This window comes from Paroedura picta, chromosome 3 (assembly GCF_049243985.1).
Source record: "Paroedura picta isolate Pp20150507F chromosome 3, Ppicta_v3.0, whole genome shotgun sequence".
NCBI classification, from domain to species: domain Eukaryota; kingdom Metazoa; phylum Chordata; class Lepidosauria; order Squamata; family Gekkonidae; genus Paroedura; species Paroedura picta.
Window position 1 is genome coordinate 68,776,454 of NC_135371.1, and position 20,635 is coordinate 68,797,088.

The window sequence follows — 20,635 nt, forward strand, 5'->3', positions numbered from 1 at the left end:
CACAGCTCCTGTCTATGAACAACTCCCCTTTCTTAATTTCTGTCAGAGTAATAATCCTAACTTCTAAACCCCTAATCCTTTTCTCCAAAAGTTTTACCAGCTTACACTTGGGGTAGATTTTGTCTTCAGGGAGGAAGGCAATCATGTCACACTCATTGCAGATGATGGGATGAGTGTCCTGGAGGTCCATTGTAACTTCTAGGCAGTGCAACTACTAGGAAAATATAATCTACTGATTCTAATTGCTATGCTAAGAGCCACAGGCCAAGAGCCCTTAGTCTCTCACCCTAGCGAGGAGCAGCCCTTTTTAATCCTCTCAAGGGATCAAGCCCTATGAAAATAGGTTGAGGGACTTGGGAATGTTCAGCCTGGAGAAAAGGAGGTTGAAAGGGGACATGATAGCCCTCTTTAAGTATTTGAAAGGTTGTCATTTAGAGGAGGGCAGGATGCTGTTCCCATTGACTGCAGAGGAAAGGACACGCAGTAATGGGTTTAAACTACAAGTACAATGATATAGGCTAGATATCAGGAAAAAAATTTTCAGTCAGAGCAGTAGTGGAATAGGCTGCCTGAGGAGGTGGTGAGCTCCCCCTTACTGGCAGTCTTCAAGCAAAGGTTGGATACACACTTTTCTTGGATTCTTTAGGATGCTTTGGGCTGATCCTGCGTTGAGCAAGGGGGTTGGACTAGATGGCCTGTATGGCCCCTTCCAACTCTATGATTCTATGATCCTCCCAGCAATCACCTCTGGAGGAGCAGCCCTTTTTAATCCTCCCAGCAATCACCCAGCAATCACTTCACTCAGCACCACAATAGCCTCACCTGGTCAACAGCCGCGGCTCTCCCCAGCAGCTCTCTCCACGTGCTCCCAGTTGTCTGAGCTCAAGACAATAGTTTGCGCTCCAATGAAAAGCAAGATGAATCACATCCATAGCAGAATGGAGTGATGTGGGAGTTCCTACCAGCCCTTGATGGGACAAGGGGGAATTTTAAATTGCTAGCAAGTGTTAGAGTACTAGACTTGAAGGCAAGCAAACTTCTGTTTTAGAAATTTTCTTTATTCTCAAGCAAAGGCATCTATCAGGAGACATAGGCTGAACTAATGATACACGCAGGGATTCACATATATAAAATCCAGGCACATCCCCTTCTTGTCACGAACCAAGACGTTGACCCAGCAAACTCACATCTAAGACATCACTTTCAGGCTTTGGGTTGAAGCTTTAATCAAAAGTCTTTATTGAAGAAGTCAGCATTCAGAGCACACACTTTGCATATGCTCACAGACAGAATCTTTAACAGAGACACTGGGGAATCGGGTGGCCCCCCTTTATACCTAGGCCGTGGGAAAATGGCAATAAACTACTTGGGAAAGAACCAGGCATTAACACAGGAAAACAGGATCACAAAACCCTTTGATAGCCTTTGTTAGGAGGAGGGTGTTATGGCGCTTCTTACAGCTGTTATTTAGCCTAGCTGAGAGGGGAACAACCTTGAAAGTGAGACTGGAGAGGTGCTGAAGCCAGATGGGTCTTTGAAATGCATAGCTGAGTCGGGGGGAGGGGGAAGTGCTCCTGACCTTGAGCAAGATGCCAGAGTGGGGCAGGAGCTTCCAGGAGGATTGGGAAATTAGTGACCTATAAAGGGGAAGGCACTGGCAAACCACCCCGTATTGAGTCTGCCATGAAAACGCTAGAGGGCATCACCCCAAGCGTCAGACATGACTCGGTGCTTGGACAGGGGATACCTTACCTTTACCTTTTTTGAAGGGCGTATATGGGGCAGGAACCAGGGGTTCATGATACTTTCCCCCTTCCCAAGGGAAGGTGATGACTCGAGTTTCAAAGGCAGACCAAACATTCCTACGAGCTTGGTGCAAAGCGCAGCTAGGCGAGGGAGGCTAAGGGAGTATGGAATCGCACTGCTTTGTTATGGGAAGCTCCAGCCATAAACCACTAGCTACAGCAGTAGTTCTCAGCCTGGGGGTCGGGACCCCTTTGGGGGGTCAAATGATCCTTTCACAGGGGTCACAGCAGGGCGAGCAGCTTGGCCGACGAGAGGCACTGCCACTCGTCGCTGCTCCTCCTGCAGGCACTCGTGCTCCAGCAGTGTCTCCAATGCAGCGCAGTGCAGACTTCCTCTAGGCGCTCCAGGTGGCGGCGTAGCTCAGCGGGATAAGAGGCAGAACTGAATTGAGAAACCCCGGAAATACCCAATTTATATACAACTAGAAAATAAGCCCGCTGTTGTCTGAATACAGCGGGTCCTAGCAATAAACACCACCACCCCAGCGGAATGGCCTACCTAAAGCGTAGCAGGGAGGAAGAGCGGAGAGCCATGTGGAGGCATTATCCTCCCCCCTCTGAGCTCCGTCCTTCCGGCTGCCCTGGCCGCTCGTTGAGGGCTCCTCAGGTTCTTCTCCTCGCAGAAGCGGCAGAAGCAGAGCTCAGCGCAGCAAGAGGCGGCGGCGGCATAGCTGCTGGGAGCGGGGGCTTCAGGGGCGGCGCGGACGTCTCCGGCGGTGCCGCTGACGGGGCTGCCAGCTCTGGCGCCGCAGAAGCCTCTGCCTGCTGCGTGCGCGCTGCCGGCTCCGGCGCTGGTCCCGCTGTCGGCGGTGGCTTCGCCACCGGTGAGGACGTCTCCTGTGTTGGCCTGACAGCCCCAGCGGCTTTGGGGCGGCCAGCTTAGGTTCCGGCGGTGCCGGTGAAGGCGGCGGCTGCTCCGTCGGCGGCAACGGAAGGTTGCTGCGTGGGGCGGCGTCGAGGCATCTTTTCTCGTTTGTGGGCGCAGCTGGCGCCAACCTGCTGCGGCCAAGGCGAAGCAGGTAATGGCAGCATCCGGGCGCATGGGTTCGAGCTCGGAGGAGGGGAGTCGGATGGCGCTCGTGCTTGTTGTGGTGTGCGGGCAGGGGCTGGAAGCGGAAGTGCAGGCCGCAATTGTGGCGTGCCGCCCAATTAGGCAGAAAGGGAGAGGGGAGCGAGCTTACCGTCCAGAGGGGCCATTTTTGAGGACAGCGTGCAGCTCCGCGGCACTATTCTGGTTGCGTTGGCGAGCAGGGTGTGGGCTCCCGTGGTGGCTGCTCGTTGGGCCTCTGTATTTTGGCGATGAATTTGGTGAGGCTGATCAACAGGGCTCCTGAGGTCGGCGGTGAACAGCGAGCAGGCGGCGGCTCATCGGTGCATTGGTGTTCGGCTGTTTTTATTCGCGCCGTTTGAGGAGGGTGGGCGCCCCCCCGTGGCTCAGCGACGTCCTGGCTGTGTTGGCGGCGGGAGGCGCTTTGCGCCTCCCGACGCACCAAGCCGCTGGGCAGGGAGCACCCACCAGCCACGCCACGCGCGGCTGGCGGGTGCTCCCTTGTCGGCGGCCTGACACGCCGGAGGCAGTTGCTCGGGGCTGGGAATCGGAGGGACCAATTGGCAGGTGCTTTGCGCCTGCCGATTGGTCCCTCCGATTGTCTGTCCAGAGGAAGGGTCCAATCCGGACCCTTCCTCATCCCGGACACATCCCGCCCCAGAAGCCCTTATCGATTTATTTAGTCCGTGGCGCCACGGGCGGTGTTAAGATCATGAACAATGGATCTTCACACAAAGTTTCAGTTTAATTTCTGTGAAAGAACACTTGCATAACTTTATGGTTTGGGGTCACCACAACATGAGGAACTGTATTAAAGGGTTGCGGCAGGAAGGTTGAGAACCACTGAGCTAGAGAATTCCGCCTTGAGGTGCAAACCAAAGCAGGGACTGGGAAACATCACAGGCTAGGCAGTTTCAGACATCAATCACAAAACCAATAACAAACCAAATGGCAGAATAACTGGGATTCTGACATCCTACTGCTCCAAAAATGCCCTCTCCCCTTCACTCCCCTTGAGGGGGGACAGGTTTCTGAGGGAAAGCCTCATGAAACGCCCACACCAATTTAGGAGCCCAGAAGTCTTCTGTCCCCACCCATTCCTTCTCTCCCAATGGGAAATTCTTTCCAGTCTATAAGATATTGAAGCTTGTTGAGATGCCAGTGGGAATCTAGGATTTATTTGACTTCATAGTGTGTCTGTTTATCTACAAAGACAGGGATAGGAGTTGCAGGGGTGGGGTGCCACTGGTCCATAGCAGGCTAGAATGAAACACAGGGTGAACATGTCTTGGGAAGACCCAGTTCCATAGTTACATCATTGATCACTCTAGTCACATTGAAAGGTCCAACACAGTGAGGGCTCAGTTTGCGTGAGGGCTGTTGGCAATGAAGATTCTTTGTGGATAAATACACCTCATCCCCCATTCAGGCGCAGTACTGCTTGGACAATTTTAGGCCAGTTAGCTGGAATGCGATTTGCCCATGCCTTCAGTTCCAGGGGGCTCTTCGGGGTAGGTGTCCATGTTGGCGTGGCCAGCAAATCTGTACCATGCACTACTTTGAAAGGAGAGACTGTACTCCATTATTGTATGCAAACTCAGCTAGGGGGAACAAAGACACCCAATCCATTTGCTGACAGTGAAGCAACCCAAGTACTGTTCTAACACCTGGTTGGTCCATTCAGTCTGACCATTAGGGTCCATGCTCAACCCTGTGGTGAGATGCGTTAGCCCAAGAATTCTATGCATTCTTTGTCCAATTCATACTTGTGTTTAGCGTATAAATGATTCTCATGCAGTCTTTTCAGGACCTTCCATACCAGGGCCACATGTTCTTCCATGGATTTAGAGTATAACAAAATATCATCGAAATAAACCAGGACCCCTTTGTAAAGTCATGGAGCACTTCATTAATTAAATTCATGAACACTCTGGATGCGCCTGACAAACCAAACAGTATGATGAGATATTCAAACTGCCCCAACAGGGTGTTAAAAACAGTAAGGTGTTCATGCCCTTTCTTTATCCACACTCAGTAGTACACTTCCCTCAAATCCAACTTCGTAAACCCCTTCCATTTCCCCAACTGTCCCAGTAAATCCTTAACCAGGGGGAGGGGGTATGCATTGGGCATGAACACTGCATTCAAGCCCCTGTAGTCCATACACAACCTTAACAACCCATCCTTCTTTTTTACGAATAAAACAGGGGGCTCCATGTGAGAGGTTGCAGGGCGAATGAAACCTCTTGCCAAATTCTTATCCAGAAATGCTCTCAGTTCAATCATTTTGTGGGGACTCATGGAATAAATCTTAGGTTTAGGCAACAGCTCTCCAGGTATTAGTTCAATGGCACAGTCTGTCTTTTGATGTGGGGGCAATTTATCACTCTTGCGTCCTCAACTTTAGGCTGATTTCAAGTCCCGATATTCCTCAGGAAGCCCTGCTGTGAGTTTTTTACCCACACCAGTGTGCTCCTGCCCCTCAGGGAGGGTGCAGACTCTCTACAGTGGGCCCAACATCCCAGATCATTAAATGTGAGGACCCTGGCCCTCCACTGCACACCGGGGGTCGTGCTTTCTCAACCAGTCCAGACCAAGCACAAATGGGAAAACCACGGGGAGGGGGAGCACTATAGGTTGGATCTTCTCCCAATGTTCCTCTATGTCTAGATGCAACGGGGCTGTGCAATCCATCACCGCTCCTCCTTTGGAGAATTCATCATCCATTTATGCAAACCTTAAAGGGTGCATTAGCGGCACTAACCCCACACCTAAAGTTCATCCCATCTCAGGGTTAATCAGAGTCCTAGTACACCCACAGTCCAACACACATTGCACCCATACCCCTATCCCAGTCTGCGGTCTGATAGAGTCACTGGGACAGCAAAAGTGGAATGGGACTTACCGAGCGATTGCCCCTACAACGTATCTTCCAGTGGGGCTCTCTCATGACAGGTGTCGGAACTCTCTCACATACTGGGACACTGATTTAGTGTCCTGGTGTAGACTACGAAGCTCCTCCCTGGCTACATCTCCCACCAACGGGTCCTCGAACTGGTCACGGAAGGCTCGTAGAAACAGCTCATAGTCTAAAAGTTCAGAGGCATCAAAATCCAAAAGGCCCACATACCATTCCGTTGCTATGCCTTCCAGGAAATCTACAAAACAGACCTGATCAGCCCCATCCAAGAACAAGTAACCATAATCCATCATATATCCATGCAATTGGATCAGAAAATGTGCCAGCTTGTCAGGGGAGCCATCCAACTTCACCTGAAATTTGTGGACCCATCTCTGTGGTTCAGGTTCCGGGTCAGATGGCCCCTTTTCACCCTGCTTGACGAGGAATTATCCAACTAGCACCCACAGTTACTTGGGAAGTAGACATTGATGGGCCTCTAGGGCGTGTAGAGAGCTCTAGCTGCTCCTGACATCCATGTGTGCTGCCCAGTGGATGGGCCCCGACGCTCCTTCACAGCCTTGTTGGCCACTTCTCCCGCTGGAGTCTCTGTCTGGGTTGCAGAGGTTGATGCCGCAGTTTCAGAAGATTCTGTGGTTGTCTCCAGCTTCATATTGAGGCCAAGGATACAGAGGTGATGACTCGAGTTTCAAAGGCAGACCAAACATTCCTACGAGGCTAGGTGCAAAGCAAGGGAGACAAAGGGAGGATGGGATCACACTGCTTTGCTATGGGAAGCTCCAGCCATAAACCACTAGCTAGAGAATTGGCCTTAAGGTGCGAACCACGGCAGGGACAGTGAAACATCACAGGCTGGCCAGTTCCAGACATCAATCACAAAACCAATAACAAACCAAATGGCAGAGTAACTGGGATTCTCTCAGTAAGAAATATAATTTCGAAAATGGAATAAACTACATTTGCTGCAAAACACACAAAGGATCTTCTTCCTGATATTTCAGTGATCTTTTGATTGGGGGAAGGGGGGTTATTGATACCCAGAAATTAATGTAATTTGTCTTCTCTAACTATAGCCATATAATTTTTAGTCAAGGTAAAAGGTGAGCGTGTTCTTGCTGTTACATGTGCTCATGTCACTGTTTAAAAGGAGGATAAACAGTGTGACGCTAATACCCACTTCATTTCAGAAGCTTCTCTTTTTAGATTTTTTTAATTTGCAGGTTGTAAGCTCCCCCCTTCCAGCTCTAGTCTTCATTGTTCACTGCTGTTCCATTCATTCAGACAGAAAGGACCCCTTGACACCTGCCTAGTATGAATGGCACTATTCTTCATTTCTCAAGAGGAAACAGCTTTTGTTGCCAGTCAAAAATGATAACCTGCACATGGCAAAACAAGGCTTCATGGGACCTTCACTTCATAAAATACTTGTGCTTTGACAATAGTGGTTATTCTGCTTGAGAAACCTAGTGGTGGGTTTGTAAGCTCCTTCCAGGACTGCTAACACAGCCAAGTCTGTTCAGCGTTTGTGAAGACTACTAAGAAATGTAGTGGGTGAGGCAATGTGACCAGTGACAATAGCATACCAGAAGGGGGTGGGGGTTTACATTAAAGGGTAACTATTTACCCAGCTGTTATGGATCATGCCGTGTAAAATTTACAAGACCACAACAAAGACAGCTAAGCAGCAAGAGGATTTATTTAGGATACATGTTTGCAAGCATGGAGAGAAAGCTAATAGGTGCATTCTCTGAAGTCTGCATCAGTGCAGCTCATTTTTAAGACCTTGATATGTCATCATGAGGTATCCTGACGCTCAGTCCCTCACTGTCCCTTTGACCAATCAGGTTGACGACGTAGGGCGTACAATCTGACCTATCACGGATGGCTATGTATCTTATTACAATTTTCTCGCTCTTTGTTTCAAAGAATACATTCCTTTATATGGAGGGATGCTACATTCAGGAGCTATCTGCTTTTGACAAACTCAAGGTTACTTTGAGAGACAAAGAAATAACTATACACATAGTGCCACAGCAGCCAACAATGAACTCGAGATACATTCTGCCTGACCTAAAAATAAACCATAGACAGACTGTGGCTAAAGTGTGTTCAATAAATCTGTATTTGTGTTCTCAATTGTGTTCCACAAATCTATATAATCTATATCACAGCCCAGTGTGAGTTAACAGTGATAAATAATTAACTCCTGTAAATGCAGGTACCATCACTTCTGGGAAACAGGAATATAACCAGTTTCAAAATACCATAAATATTAATTATATCCATGTCTGGTAAAGACCAAAAACCATTTTACTAAATAAGTTGTGTGTGTGTGTAACTTGAAACTTGCTCATTTTTAAAAATGAAAGCTGAAATTATGGAGTGTGGAGGGGTATGCTCAGATCAGTGCTCATTAGCAGTCTAGTTAACTGTCTCTGATAGTTTGAATGAGATGAAAGCATTAGGAGGGGATGGCAGTTCTGCTTGTGAAAGCAGGCCATTTTTGATACCAAGTTCTGCAATCTTCTGTGAAGTAACTGCAGGGAGTATGTAAATAGGGTTGCCAGGTCCAGGATGGGAAATCCCTGGAGATTTGTGGGGTGAAACCTGAGGAGGGGCATGGTTTGTGAAAGGTTGGGACTTCAGTGGGGTATGATGCCATAGACCTTCCAAAGTGACCATTTTCTTCAGGGGAACTGAATTGTGTCACTTGGTGATCAGTTGTAATAGTGGGGGATCTCCTGCCACAGCCTAGAGGTTGGCAATCCTGTCCTACCATTGTGGAGCAGGAAATTGGCCGTGTAAATGGAATCAATAATGTTTGGACCTTCTTAGTTCTGCAGCTGGATTATCTTATTTACCATCATTATCATCATTACTGGTAATGGGGGGCACATTTAACCCCTGTGACGTCAGTGTGAGGCAATGAAAGTCAGTTCTTACCATGGTAGCGGCACATGATGACATCAATGTGCCTCTAAGACCAATTGAAAAGGAAAATCCCCCTTCTTTCCAAAGGCTCAAGACACTAATCCTTTAAGACTAAGTGTGACATCACAGGGATGACATCACAGAGGCACAGTTTGCAACCATTCTTTCTTGCAACTGCAGGATTTCTCTTGATGCACAGATATGAAAGTCATGTTGGCAGCAAATGGCAAATTCTATAGGGTTGGGCAGGTACATGAGTTATAAAGGGGTTCCATTAGGCTTTGTATGCCCCGAGCCTCTTCATGGCAATTGTTCTTGGGCCCTAGATTTTCAGACCCATTCTCATTTTGTTTTTCCTCTCCTATACACTGGGCATTAGGAAAGGAACATGTATGTCTACTGGATATCTAGAAGTAGGCCTTACCCATATAGAACTTCTTACTTATTTGAGTAGGGTAGCCAATTCCATTTCAGAAATACCTGGAAACCTGAATGTGGAGCCTGATGGTGGAGGGAGTGAGGCTTAGGGAGGGGAAGGACCTTCTAAAGCAGCCATTTTCTCCAGGAGAAACAGAATAAATGTTTTAAGTAAATAGATAAGTGATCTTTGTACTCTGGAGATCAGTTGCAATTCCAGGAGATCTCCAGCCTCCACATGCGGTTTGACAACCCTGCAAAGGATTAGAGACTCATGGATTTTATGCACCTTACAGAGGAATTGGTGATCAGGGCTGTGGGTGGATATGGGAGAACATCCTGGATTTGACATGATTACTTTTGTCTCAAGGAATCCAACGAACCCACAGATGCCTACGCAGCCATTGCCCGAGCTGACTGGTTGACGCAGGAGCCTGAGAGTATCCGCAAATGGCGAGAAGAACAGAAAAAGAGACTGCAAGAGCTGGGTAAGAATGAAAACATGATGCAAAATATAAACTCTACAAACTGACATTGTTGACGATATGTCAGCGTGCTTTTTAAATTATAGTGTTGGTTTTGAAGGACAGGAGTCTGTGGTGTAAATATTTGAAACAGACATTTGGACACAGAGAAAAAGAGAAAGAGGATATTGTAATTGAGTAAAGGAAAAGGCAAATAGGCATTTGGAAATCAGCTTGAAGCCTTTTGCTGAAAGAGATCATCTGAGATGAGTGGAACAATTAAAATGATAATAATGGGTGATGAAATTCATATATATATAGAGAGAGAGCTGGGAAAATACATAAATAATATGACAACAGGGAAAGCTAGTGGCAGGGACTATTTATTTGTTTAGATTCTAACAGTGACACAGGAAGGGTTACAAAAAGACAGATTTAAAAAAGCAAATATCTTACTTGAGGAACCATCACACAAGGCTTCAGCACAAAGGCAGCATTTGTAGGTATCCTTCATAACTGTGAGCCTCAATAGCTCCTCTAGTAATACATTTTATGGTAGGTAGGGTTGCCAGCCTCCAGGTGATGGCTGGAGATCTCCTGGTATTGCAACTGATTACCAGATGACAGAGACCAGTTCCCTTGGAGGAAATGACCACTTTGGAAGGTGGGCTCTGTGGCATTGCATCCAATTGAAGTCCTTCCCTTTCCCAAGACTCACCCTCCTTAGGCTCCACTCCCAAAATCTCCAACTATTTTCCAACAATGAGCTGGCGTCAGCCTGCTGCAGAAAGGCATTTGCCACATTTCTGCTGATAAGGAGGGTCCTGGGAAGTGTTTTTCTTTTAGAGCACATTTTTGATCAGCACCTGCTGTGTCAGTCATGGAGACTCTCCATCCTCTTTTAGAGCTGTGCTCTTCATGGTACTGATTAGTTGGCCCTTGTGTTTACTCTCCTCATCCCTGTCTGATCAGCTTTCAGAGATTAAATAGTGAACAAAAGCTTATGAAAGACAAACATGCTCGGCACTTAATAATAAATAGATATATATCTCCTGATCAAAGTATATGGGGTGGCTAAGTGTTTGCAATCTGGAGGGTGTCTGTTGAGGGGTCAAGACAAGCTGTGCTTCCTCCACAGCTCCTCTATAAAGGTATGTCCACAAGTAGTGTTGCACCTGGCCCTCTGCATGCAGCCTGATTCGGCCGTTCTCCCTTCCACCCCGTGGAAACCCATTACCTTCTCTCAAACGGGACATGTTTGACAATTTGCCCTTAGGAACACGCTTATTTGAAGAATCTCTCCCTTGTTGTGGCTTATCCCCAGCAAATTTGTAGTTTCCTTCTGCCCATGTTGCAGAAGTTAGCGTTGCATGGCTCTCAAGTGACTGGAAAAGCTCATTCTTCTAATCATGTATCTCTCATTCTAGATGCTGATTCAAAAGTGTTAGAACAGGAATGGCGCGAAAAAGCCAAGAAAGATCTGGAGGAATGGAACTTGCGGCAGAATGAACAAATGGAGAGGAACCGGGTCAATAACAGGTATGGCTGGGAGGGATAAGCACCTGACTTGTTTTAATCTTGCTAGTAACAGTAACATTAGCATATTTCACTGTCATAAACCCACCATCTATAGGTCCTGATAGTAGCCGAGCTGCACCCATTCTGCACATGCCCCATTGGCTGCCCATTTGTTACTTGGCTTAGTTTAAGGCAGGGGTCCTCAAACTACGGCCCGTGGGCCAAATCCGCCCCCCTGAGGATATTTATCCGCCCGCCAGGTGTTTTTTACCAAAACTCCCCCCCCCCCCACACACACAGTGGGCATGCTGGAATGTGAGCCGCTCTCTCTTACTTGCCTCCTTCTCCCTGTATCTTGACTCCTCCTCTCAGTCTCCGGTGTGATTGGAGGATTGCCTCTCTGTGCAAAGCCTGCTCCTGCCTGAGGGTCGAGGTAAGAACAAGTTAGGATTTTTTTTTAAGTTAGGAGAGCCTTATTTTTGATGTTAGGAGAGCCTTTTTTTAAAGTTGGTTAGTTGGTTGGGGGTGGTTGCAAGGGGGGTTGCATCACAATGATAATGCAAATAGTAAGCGCTCAATGCTAATGCAAATTGTCAGTGCTCAGAGGAAATGCAGATAATCAGTGCTCAGTGTTATTGCATGGGGGCCTCAAGGCCCCGTGGAAACTTAATCCGGCTCTGCAGACAGCCCAGGAGAAGGAAACCAAATTTAATTGACAGTAGAAGAAGAAGAAGGAGAAGAGAAGAAGAGAAGAAGAAGAAGAGTTGGTTCTTATATGCTGCTTTTCTCTACCTGAAGGATTCTCAAAGCAGCTTACATTTGCCGTCCCTTTCCTCTCCCCACAACAGGCACCCTGTGATTGAGGTGAGAGTGAGAGAGCCTTGAGATTACTAAAGAACAGGGTTCTCAACCTTCCTAATGCCGCGACCCCGTAATACAGTTCCTCATATTGGGGTGACCCCCAACCATCAAATTATTTTCGGTGCTACTTCATAACTGTAATTTTGTTACTGTTATGAATCGTAATGTAAATATCTGATATGCAGGATGTATTTTCATTGTTACAAACTGAACATAAAGCATAGTGATTAATCACAAAAACAATATGTAATTAGATATTATGAAATATTTATCTGTAAACCGCTCTCGCGGGTGCAGAAAGAATAAAAGAGTAAGAGGTAAGTGGGTGGAGAAAGGGCGGGGCAAGTCCGGGATAAAAATTCGAAGGGGCCAATCAGGAGCCGCGGAACTCCTTTCCCGCCCACAAAGCCAGGAGCCTGGGGAGAGGCCTCCTGCAGCCGGCAAAGCTCCTTTCCTGCCTGCAAAGCCAGGAGCCCTTCCCTCCTCCCCCCTCCCCTAGTGTCAGGATCAGTGCCTGCTCTCTGCCATGAATTGTCCATGAACAGGGGTTACCCCATCTTGTCTGTATTTCACTATTCTTTTTCCTGGCTTTCCATGTAACCCAAGCCTATTCTCTGTTCCCATGTTTTCATGCTTTGTTTGTGCTTTGATCCCTGCCCGCTCGCTCTGCTTTTTGTAACAGCAACATTGTATCTTGTCACTAGGCGCCGGCCAGTCCAAGGACATGCGAATTGTAGCACCTCTGGCAGGACACCTGGGGAAGAGGGCAACTCTCCCCTTGGGAACATTCAAGTTTTGGGCGGGAGAATTTTATTGAAAAGGGCTTGCGATTCTATTGTGGGGTAGATTTGACTTCTTGAGTTATAGTGACTAGATTAAACTTCCATTAAAGCTTTCTTATTATAGAAGTTTTGTTGTGAGTTCTTTTAGCGCTTGACACCTAGCCAGCCAGCCCATTCAGAGAGAAAACTGAGAGACAGAGGTTTGCCAGACAGCATGGAGAGCCCAGCATGCAGGGAACGCAGAGACACAGGCAGGCAGACACCAATAGATTGGAAAGACACAGAGACACAGACAGAAACTGCAAGGACATAGCTCACAGGAGCGGCCAGGGGTCCTAAGAAGTCCCTGCTAAAGCCCTCCCTCCTCCCCTAGCCAGCCAGACAGTTTAGCATGAAAGCAGAAAGACGGATCTTTGCCAGACAGCATGGAGAGCCCATCAAGCAGGGAACGAAGAGACCAAGGCAGAGACACACCAATAGAAGAGACCAAGGTAGAGACACACCAATAGACAAATAGAGAGACACAGACATACACACACAGGAGATAGAGAGCTCACATTTCCCCCACCCACCCCCCTTAACAGAGAGAAAAGCCCAGATGGATAGATGCAGGGATAGCAGAATGCAGGCCACAAAGACAGAGAGTGAGAACATGGGAGACAGCATTGCGATACAAGGATGCATGGAGATATACAGGCAGAGATCCCAGCCAGTCCATGCTACAGCCCTTCACCCCCCTCTCTCCCACCCCACGCAGACAGGCAGGCAGTGAGAAAGTTAGCCAGGAGAAGGATGGCTGGGAGACAGAATACAGATCCAAGGATGCATGGATGGAAGGAGGGAGGGAAACTGGGAAGGAAGAGAGAAAGACAGAGGGACAGAAAGACATATGGAGAGATACAAGCACAGATAGACAGAAATAGACACAAAGGACATAGAGAGATCATGCATCCCCTCCAGCAATAACACAGATAGAACCAGACATGGAGATAGACAGGGCTGCCGGAAAGAAGGGAAGAAATACAGGCAGTAAGAAAGTTCGCAGAAAAGGGATCGCTGGCAGAAATACAGGAGATAAAGGGATAGATGGCTGCTGGGATGGAAGGATAGAATGAAGGACGGAAGGAAGGATGGAACCAAGAGAGAGGAAGAGAGATGGCGAGACTGGGACAGGAAACAAAACACAGGAGAGTGAAAACAAGCAAGCCAAGAAGGAAGGAGGACAGGAAAGAAGGAAGTCAAGAAGGAAGGAGGGAGGGAGACAAAGGGGGATACACGGATAGGGCCAATAACGGAAGACATGCAGAAAGCCAGACATTTAGAACATACAGGGATGGATGGGACACAGAAACCAGGTAAAGAGATGGATGGGTGGATGGGTGCGTCGAATAATAGACGGCAGGAAGACAGACAGACAGACAGACAGACAGACACAAATAGAGCTACACAGCCAGTGATAACCCCTACTCCTATAAGGTCTCCCATCCAAATACTGGCCACGCACAGCCCTCCTTAGCTTCTGCCCTCTCATGACATCAGGCTCCAATGCGCACATCACCGACTATGAAACGAGCCCCAATGACATGAGCATGTGCCCTCTGACTATGCATCCACATTTTGGTGGCCATTGCATGATTAGCACTCTTTTTCTCTTTCCACCAAAGATTCCTCTGCTGCTACCAGAAAGCACCTTCCTGCTTCCAGGGGACATCACCACACCTCCTGAACCGCTCCCATCCATACTGCCCAAACACCTACAATTCCACTTACACAAGCACCCCGCCACAAAGGACACTCTCTAATCCACCCTCTCTAGCACCCGTAGGTATTTAAACATACAACGGGCTTTATTTCTAGTTTCTAATATTTCTAATATTTCTCCAGGCTCTGGGAGCAGAAGTCCCCAAAGCTGCCTAGTGCACCCCTCCAACAGCACTTTCCCTTGCCTGTTCTGTGGGCCACAGCCTTGCCAAAAGCCAGTTAAAGTGGCAAACAAGGATCTGGGAAATCCAGGTTTGGATCCCCACACACACCTCAGTGTAGCCTACCTCACAGGGTTGTTCTGTAGATAAAAGGGAGAGGAGAATGCTGTAAGCCGCTTTGGATCACCACCCAGTGGGCAGAAAGGCAAGATATAAAGAAAGAAAGCAAAGCAAGTGCCAACTTGGCAATTAAGCACAATAATGCCAAGATGCCAAGAGTACAGCTATTGCTCAAGGTGCTCTGCAGAAGAAGAGGGGAAATGCCTGTGTCAGGTTCAAAGTAGCCAGCAACTCATTACTTTGAAACTTTAAACATGTGAGGAGGACACACTCCCTTAAGCAATGTGGCATATGTGATTCATCCACTCATGCCTCCACCCCCAGGTGACATCATGAAGTTCTGCCCTCCACCTTTGGCAGAAATAACCACCTCTTGAGGTACTTGTGAACTGGAAATTAACACTGGCAGGCTATTTGCACTTCAAACGGATGTCACCACCTCACCCTTGCCTGCAGCCCGAGCAGAGGCAACCAAAGAGAGGGGGGGATGCTTTTGCGGTGGCCGACTTCAGGCTTCTCATCTTGCCATAGTGGGACAAACTCCAGAAGAGAGATGGGGCGGGCGCAGAGAAAAAGGGAAAATGATGGGCAACCCAAGCTGATGTTTGGCTCACTTCCCAGAAAGCGTAATCAGGATTGCAACCTTCTCCTTGCAAAGTTGGGGCTTCAAAGTTCCTTGCATAGTTGGGTGCCTTTTAGTTGTTCTTTGCTGCGGATCTCGGCAGCCAACTGGGGGCCGAACTAGCAGTGACAAATATGGAACCAGACATTGACCATCTCATTAGCCAAAAGCAAGCCCATAGTTCCTAGGGAAATACTGGCAAGTTTGTTGATTTAACTTTATTGTTCTTCATTTTAAAAATTGTATTTGTTCCTGTTTGTTTGTTTTTTACTTCAAAATAAGATATGTGCAGTGTGCATAGGAATTTGTTCATAGTTTTTTCTTTAAACTATAGTTTTTTCTTTAAACTATATACCCCAACGGTCTGAGGGACAGTGAACTGGCCCCCTGTTTAAAAAGTTTGAGGACCCCTGGTTTAAGGTATTGCTTATTTTATTATTTATTTATATATATATATATATATATGTAGGACAGCCCCTCTTGGTCCAGTTGTCTTGGGGTGGCATACATCTTGTTAAAATAACACAAAATAAAACATTAAGACACAATAAAATGTTGTTGTTGTTAGGTGCGAAGTCGTGTCCGACCCATCGCGACCCCATGGACAATGATCCTCCAGGCCTTCCTGGCCTCTACCATTCCATTAAAGTTCCCACCAGCTGCTTCAGTGACTCCATCCAGCCACCTCATTCTCTGTCGTCCCCTTCTTCTTTTGCCCTCAATCGCTCCCAGCATTAGGCTCTTCTCCAGGGAGTCCTTCCTTCTCATGAGGTGGCCAAAGTATTTGAGTTTCATCTTCAGGATCTGGCCTTCTAAGGAGCAGTCCGGGCTGATCTCCTCTAGGACTGACCGGTTTGTTCGCCTTGCAGTCCAAGGGACTCGCAAGTCTTCTCTAGCACCAGAGTTCAAAAGCCTCATTTCTTTGACACTCGGCCTTCCTTATGGTCCAACTTTCTCAGCCATACATTGCAACTGAGAATACCATAGCCTTGACTAAATGCACTTTTGTTGGCAGGGTGATGTCTCTGCTTTTTAGGATGCTGTCTAGATTTGCCATAGCTTTCCTCCCCAGGAGCAAGCGTCTTTTAATTTCTTTGCTGCAGTCCCCATCTGCAGCGATCTTGGAGCCCAGGAAAATAAAATCTGTTACTTATCTCCATTTCTTCCCCATCTATTTGCCAGGAATTGAGAGGGCCGGATGCCATGATCTTCGTTTTCTTGATGTTGAGTTTCAAAAAATCTTGCCCCATCCCAACTGAGCCAGCAGATCTTTAATCAGAGGAACGGTTAGACATTGGACGGAGACACGGCATTCAGCCCCTGTAGTCAGTACACAATTGCAGAGACACATCTTTCTTTTTCACAAAAAGTACTGGAGCAGCTATGTGTGAAGTAGCGGGTCTGATAAATCCTCAAGCTAAGTTTTTATCCAGAAATTTCTGTAGTTTCTTGTGGGCTCATGGAATAGATTCTTGCCTTAGGCAACAGCTCCCCGGGTTTTAGTTCTATAGCACAGTCTGTATTACAGTGGGAAGGGGGGGATTCCCATTGTCACATTCCTGTTCCTCAAACACTTCCCATATATCCCAGTACTCTTTTGGAAGGGTGTTCCACTCTCCACGACCCAACCCTGCACACTCAGCCTCAGGCAGGACTTCCACATTAATTCGGCTCTGGGATTTTCCCTACAGAGCTCCAACGTGGCAGTGACCCTAACATCCTGGATTGTTAAAAGTCAATATGCAAGACCAACACACAGTAGGGTCATGCTGCCACAGCCAATCTAGCCCCAAGATGAAAGGGAAAGCTGCCTTTTAATGTCCAAGTTGAGTGGCTGTGAGATGCATAGCTGCCCCTCCCTTAGAAATGAGCCCATCCATTTGTGCAAAATGTGTGGGTCGTTTCAGATCCGCCAGCACCACTCTTAAGTGCACGAATTATCTCAGGGTTAAGGAGATTCCGTGTTCACCCACAGTCCAGTACTACTTGAACTTGCACCTCCACTCCCGTCTCCGAATCCGAAAGTCATGGGGAGAGGGATGGGACTGGAAGGGACTTGCCGGCAGGGCTGCCTCACGGCAGGTCGGCCCTATTTCCTGCCGTTTTGCGGGGCTTAATTGCCTACTCCTCAGACAAAATCGGTGCTAATTGCTTCACTAAGGGTGCCATGACACCTTGCGTAGGGCTTTCATTCCTCCTACTGGAATAGTTGGCTTCTTCACCCCCAAAGACAGGCAGCTGCAGTGGTGGCGCTTGGTTTTCTCTCTTTCTTCGAAGAGCAGTCAACAAAGAAATGGCCTGCCCCTTCACATCCCAAACATAGACCTTTCTTACGCCGTCGGTTGTGCTCTGCTGCATCGGTAGGGAGAGGACTGCACTGGTGCATTTCTCCATCTCTTCTTCCACATGTTGGGCCTCCATTTCCACAATCTGGATATGGGTGTCAATCTCCCCTGCACGATGTACCCATCCCAGCAGGGTGGTGGGATTCATCTGCCCCATGCGCTGATGCAGAAGGTCAAGATGCAGCCCCTTGTGAAAGAGTTGGACCTTGGTGGCCTCATTTCTGGCTGCCATGCACCAGAACTCGGTGGCATTTAGGGGATCACGTTTTTGATCCCTGCTGCAAGTTTTGCAGCTGCTCATGAAAAGTCTCTGTCTACAAGGGGTCTTCCAAGTATAACCACAGGGCTTGCATAAACTGATCGTAATCCAGGAGATCCAGGGCATCCAAATCATGGAGCCCCATGTATCAATCAGCTCCCTCTTTTTTCAGGAAGGCACCTACATGGTGCACTTTTGATATCCCATCAGGGAAGAGGTGGCCGCAGTCATCCATATAGGCTTGTACATGGACCAGGAAAAATTACAGCTGCTCTGTCGAGCCATCAAAGAAGCTTCAGCAACTCCTGAAATCCTCTGGGGTTAGGGACCGGTGTAGGGACTGCTCCTCCTGTGACATGCTCCAGTGCCTTGGTCTTGCCAGCCACAGGCACTGCTGCCTCTGCTCCCGAGACCCTGGCTCTTCCCTGTCCAGCTCCTCTGCATACTTTGCAAGGACACAGTGCCCACAGGGCTCTACCTGTTTTGCCATCGCCTCAGACAGCTTGTCCAGCTGGGCTTTGAATGGCTGCTTCATCTTGAGAAACTCCTGCCACAGGGTTGTCTCCACATCAGGTCAGGCACGCGAGCCTGCTTCAGTCCAGTTGCCCAGTTCCTGGTTGTAAACTGTAGATGCATGGCCTGTGGTGGTCACATACCTCCCCACAACTGACTTCTTCCAGCTCTGAGTGCTAACAACCACTGAGAAGATGTAGCACGGACACTCAGGCCCACAGCTCTATCTAGGACATGAGTCATCTTCTCCTCCCCGTCATCCTGGATTTTGGTATCCGAGTCTCCTTCCATCAACATGTTGGTCAAACAGGGGGCTAGGGACCAGTTCAGTGTGTTTTGTCAAAATGTAAGGATTTTCTTTAGGCACCGCTTTAATTAAGGAAAGGTTACATTTATTAAGCCAGCAAGTACACTTATTCAGCACATTGACGAAACTGGGGTTCAAGGCACAGGTCTTTGCATATATGTTCCCCTGGTCTCCCCCCCCCCTTCCCGTAGGAATCCTGTGCAACTGGAGACCTTTGCATAGTCAAAATATTCTGATAACAGTCCAGTCTCCAGGACACGGGGGCAGGGAAACACAGGAGATGATGCGAGGTGGAGGGGAGGGATGTGAAAGAATGCAGGGGGGGGGGAATAAGATTGCTATAAACCATACATCAGACACAGGCTGCTCTGATTTACACAAGGCCAAATTTTAAGCCCCTAACTACATTTGATATATATTTCAAACCTGGGGGTTTCTGACAGTTACAAAGGAGAGTGTTGGGGTGGGGGTTAGATGTTACTGACAGCCAGGCCTCAACCAAATGCCTGGTGGAAGAGCTCTGTCTTGCATGCCTTGTGGATCTGGATAAGTTCTGACAGGGCCCATGTCTCCTCTGAGAGCTCATTCCACCAGTAGGGGTGAGGACTGAAAAGGCCCTGGCCCTGGTTGAGATCATATGCACCTCTTGTTGGCCAGGGGCCACCAGCCTATTGGAGCCAGCTGAGTGTAATGCTCTTCAGGGGACATATTTGGAAGTGCATCCCTCTGGTATGCTGAGCCCTGACCCCAAATGGCCTTAAAGGTCAAAACTAACACCTTGAACCTAATCCGGTACTTTACTGGGAGCCAATGCAGCTGCCTGAGCACAGGGGATATGGGAGCCCTCCAAGATGTTCTACTGCGGACTCTGGCAGCTGTGTTTTGGGCCAGCTGTAGTTTCTGGAGTAGGTACAAGGGAATGCCTGTGTAGACCGAGTTACAGAAGTCTAGTCTGGAGGTGATTGTTGCATGGATGACAGTGACTAGGTGGTCTGGAGCCAGGTAGAGTGCTAGTAGCCTGCACTGGATGGAAAACATCTACTGAGCTACTTTGGTGACTTGTCCCTCCAAAGACCTTCATGGTCTTCTTGATCCCTCTTACCTGTGAGTCCACTTTTTCCCATATGCTCTGATTCAACAGTTTTACTCATGTAAGCAGGGCTTTCCACAGGCGCCAACTGCAAATAGGAGAAATCAAGAACCAACTGTACATGTGCTTTGTCCATTGTGGCTCCCACCTTCTGGAATGACCTGGCTTAGGAGGTTAGGAAGGCTCCTACTCTCCTGGTTTCCTGCAAACAGAATTATTCAAGGGGGCTGTTTTGTACATGTAATAGGGTTACATTGTACAAACTGGTTTGTAAAGTGACTTGGATAAATGATATGGGACTGCAGTCTATAATGCTGTGTAAAGATTACTGTGAATAGGATTCTACTATGTAATTTTTTAATGTATCACCTGAATACTTATGCTTTGCTTCAGTTCTTTCTGGTTAGTTCCAGACTTTTACAGTCCTAATGCACTGTTGATTGTACTGACTATATGAGTAATCTGCCTTGAGTCCCTGTGAGAAAGGTGGAATATACAAATAACCATTGCTCTGTTATCTGCAGCATGAAGGTAGTCATTTCCTCGTTAACCTCAGACACTGCTGAAGTTGTTAGCTGAGAGATTAAGGGTGGGCCTTCCTATAGTCAACCAAGTCTTTCTTAGGAAGATTCTCTCAGAAGCTGTTTCCTGTGGTTGCTCAATGCCAAAGAAAGGCTTCTTCCTGTCTCTCTGAATGAATTTCTAACAAGT

At 47.8% G+C, this 20,635-nt stretch overlaps 1 protein-coding gene across 2 annotated transcripts in view; it reads left to right on the top strand.

Annotated features, from left to right (window-relative positions):
- The window catches only part of CLTB (clathrin light chain B), a 47,911-nt gene that overhangs the window by 24,924 nt on the left and 2,352 nt on the right, over positions 1 to 20,635 (top strand). For both annotated transcript variants that reach the window (XM_077326345.1, XM_077326346.1), the window contains exons 3-4: positions 9,492 to 9,609; positions 11,013 to 11,124. In XM_077326345.1, coding sequence (XP_077182460.1) covers positions 9,492 to 9,609; positions 11,013 to 11,124 — 230 coding nt within the window. The remainder of the gene's footprint in view (positions 1 to 9,491; positions 9,610 to 11,012; positions 11,125 to 20,635) is intronic.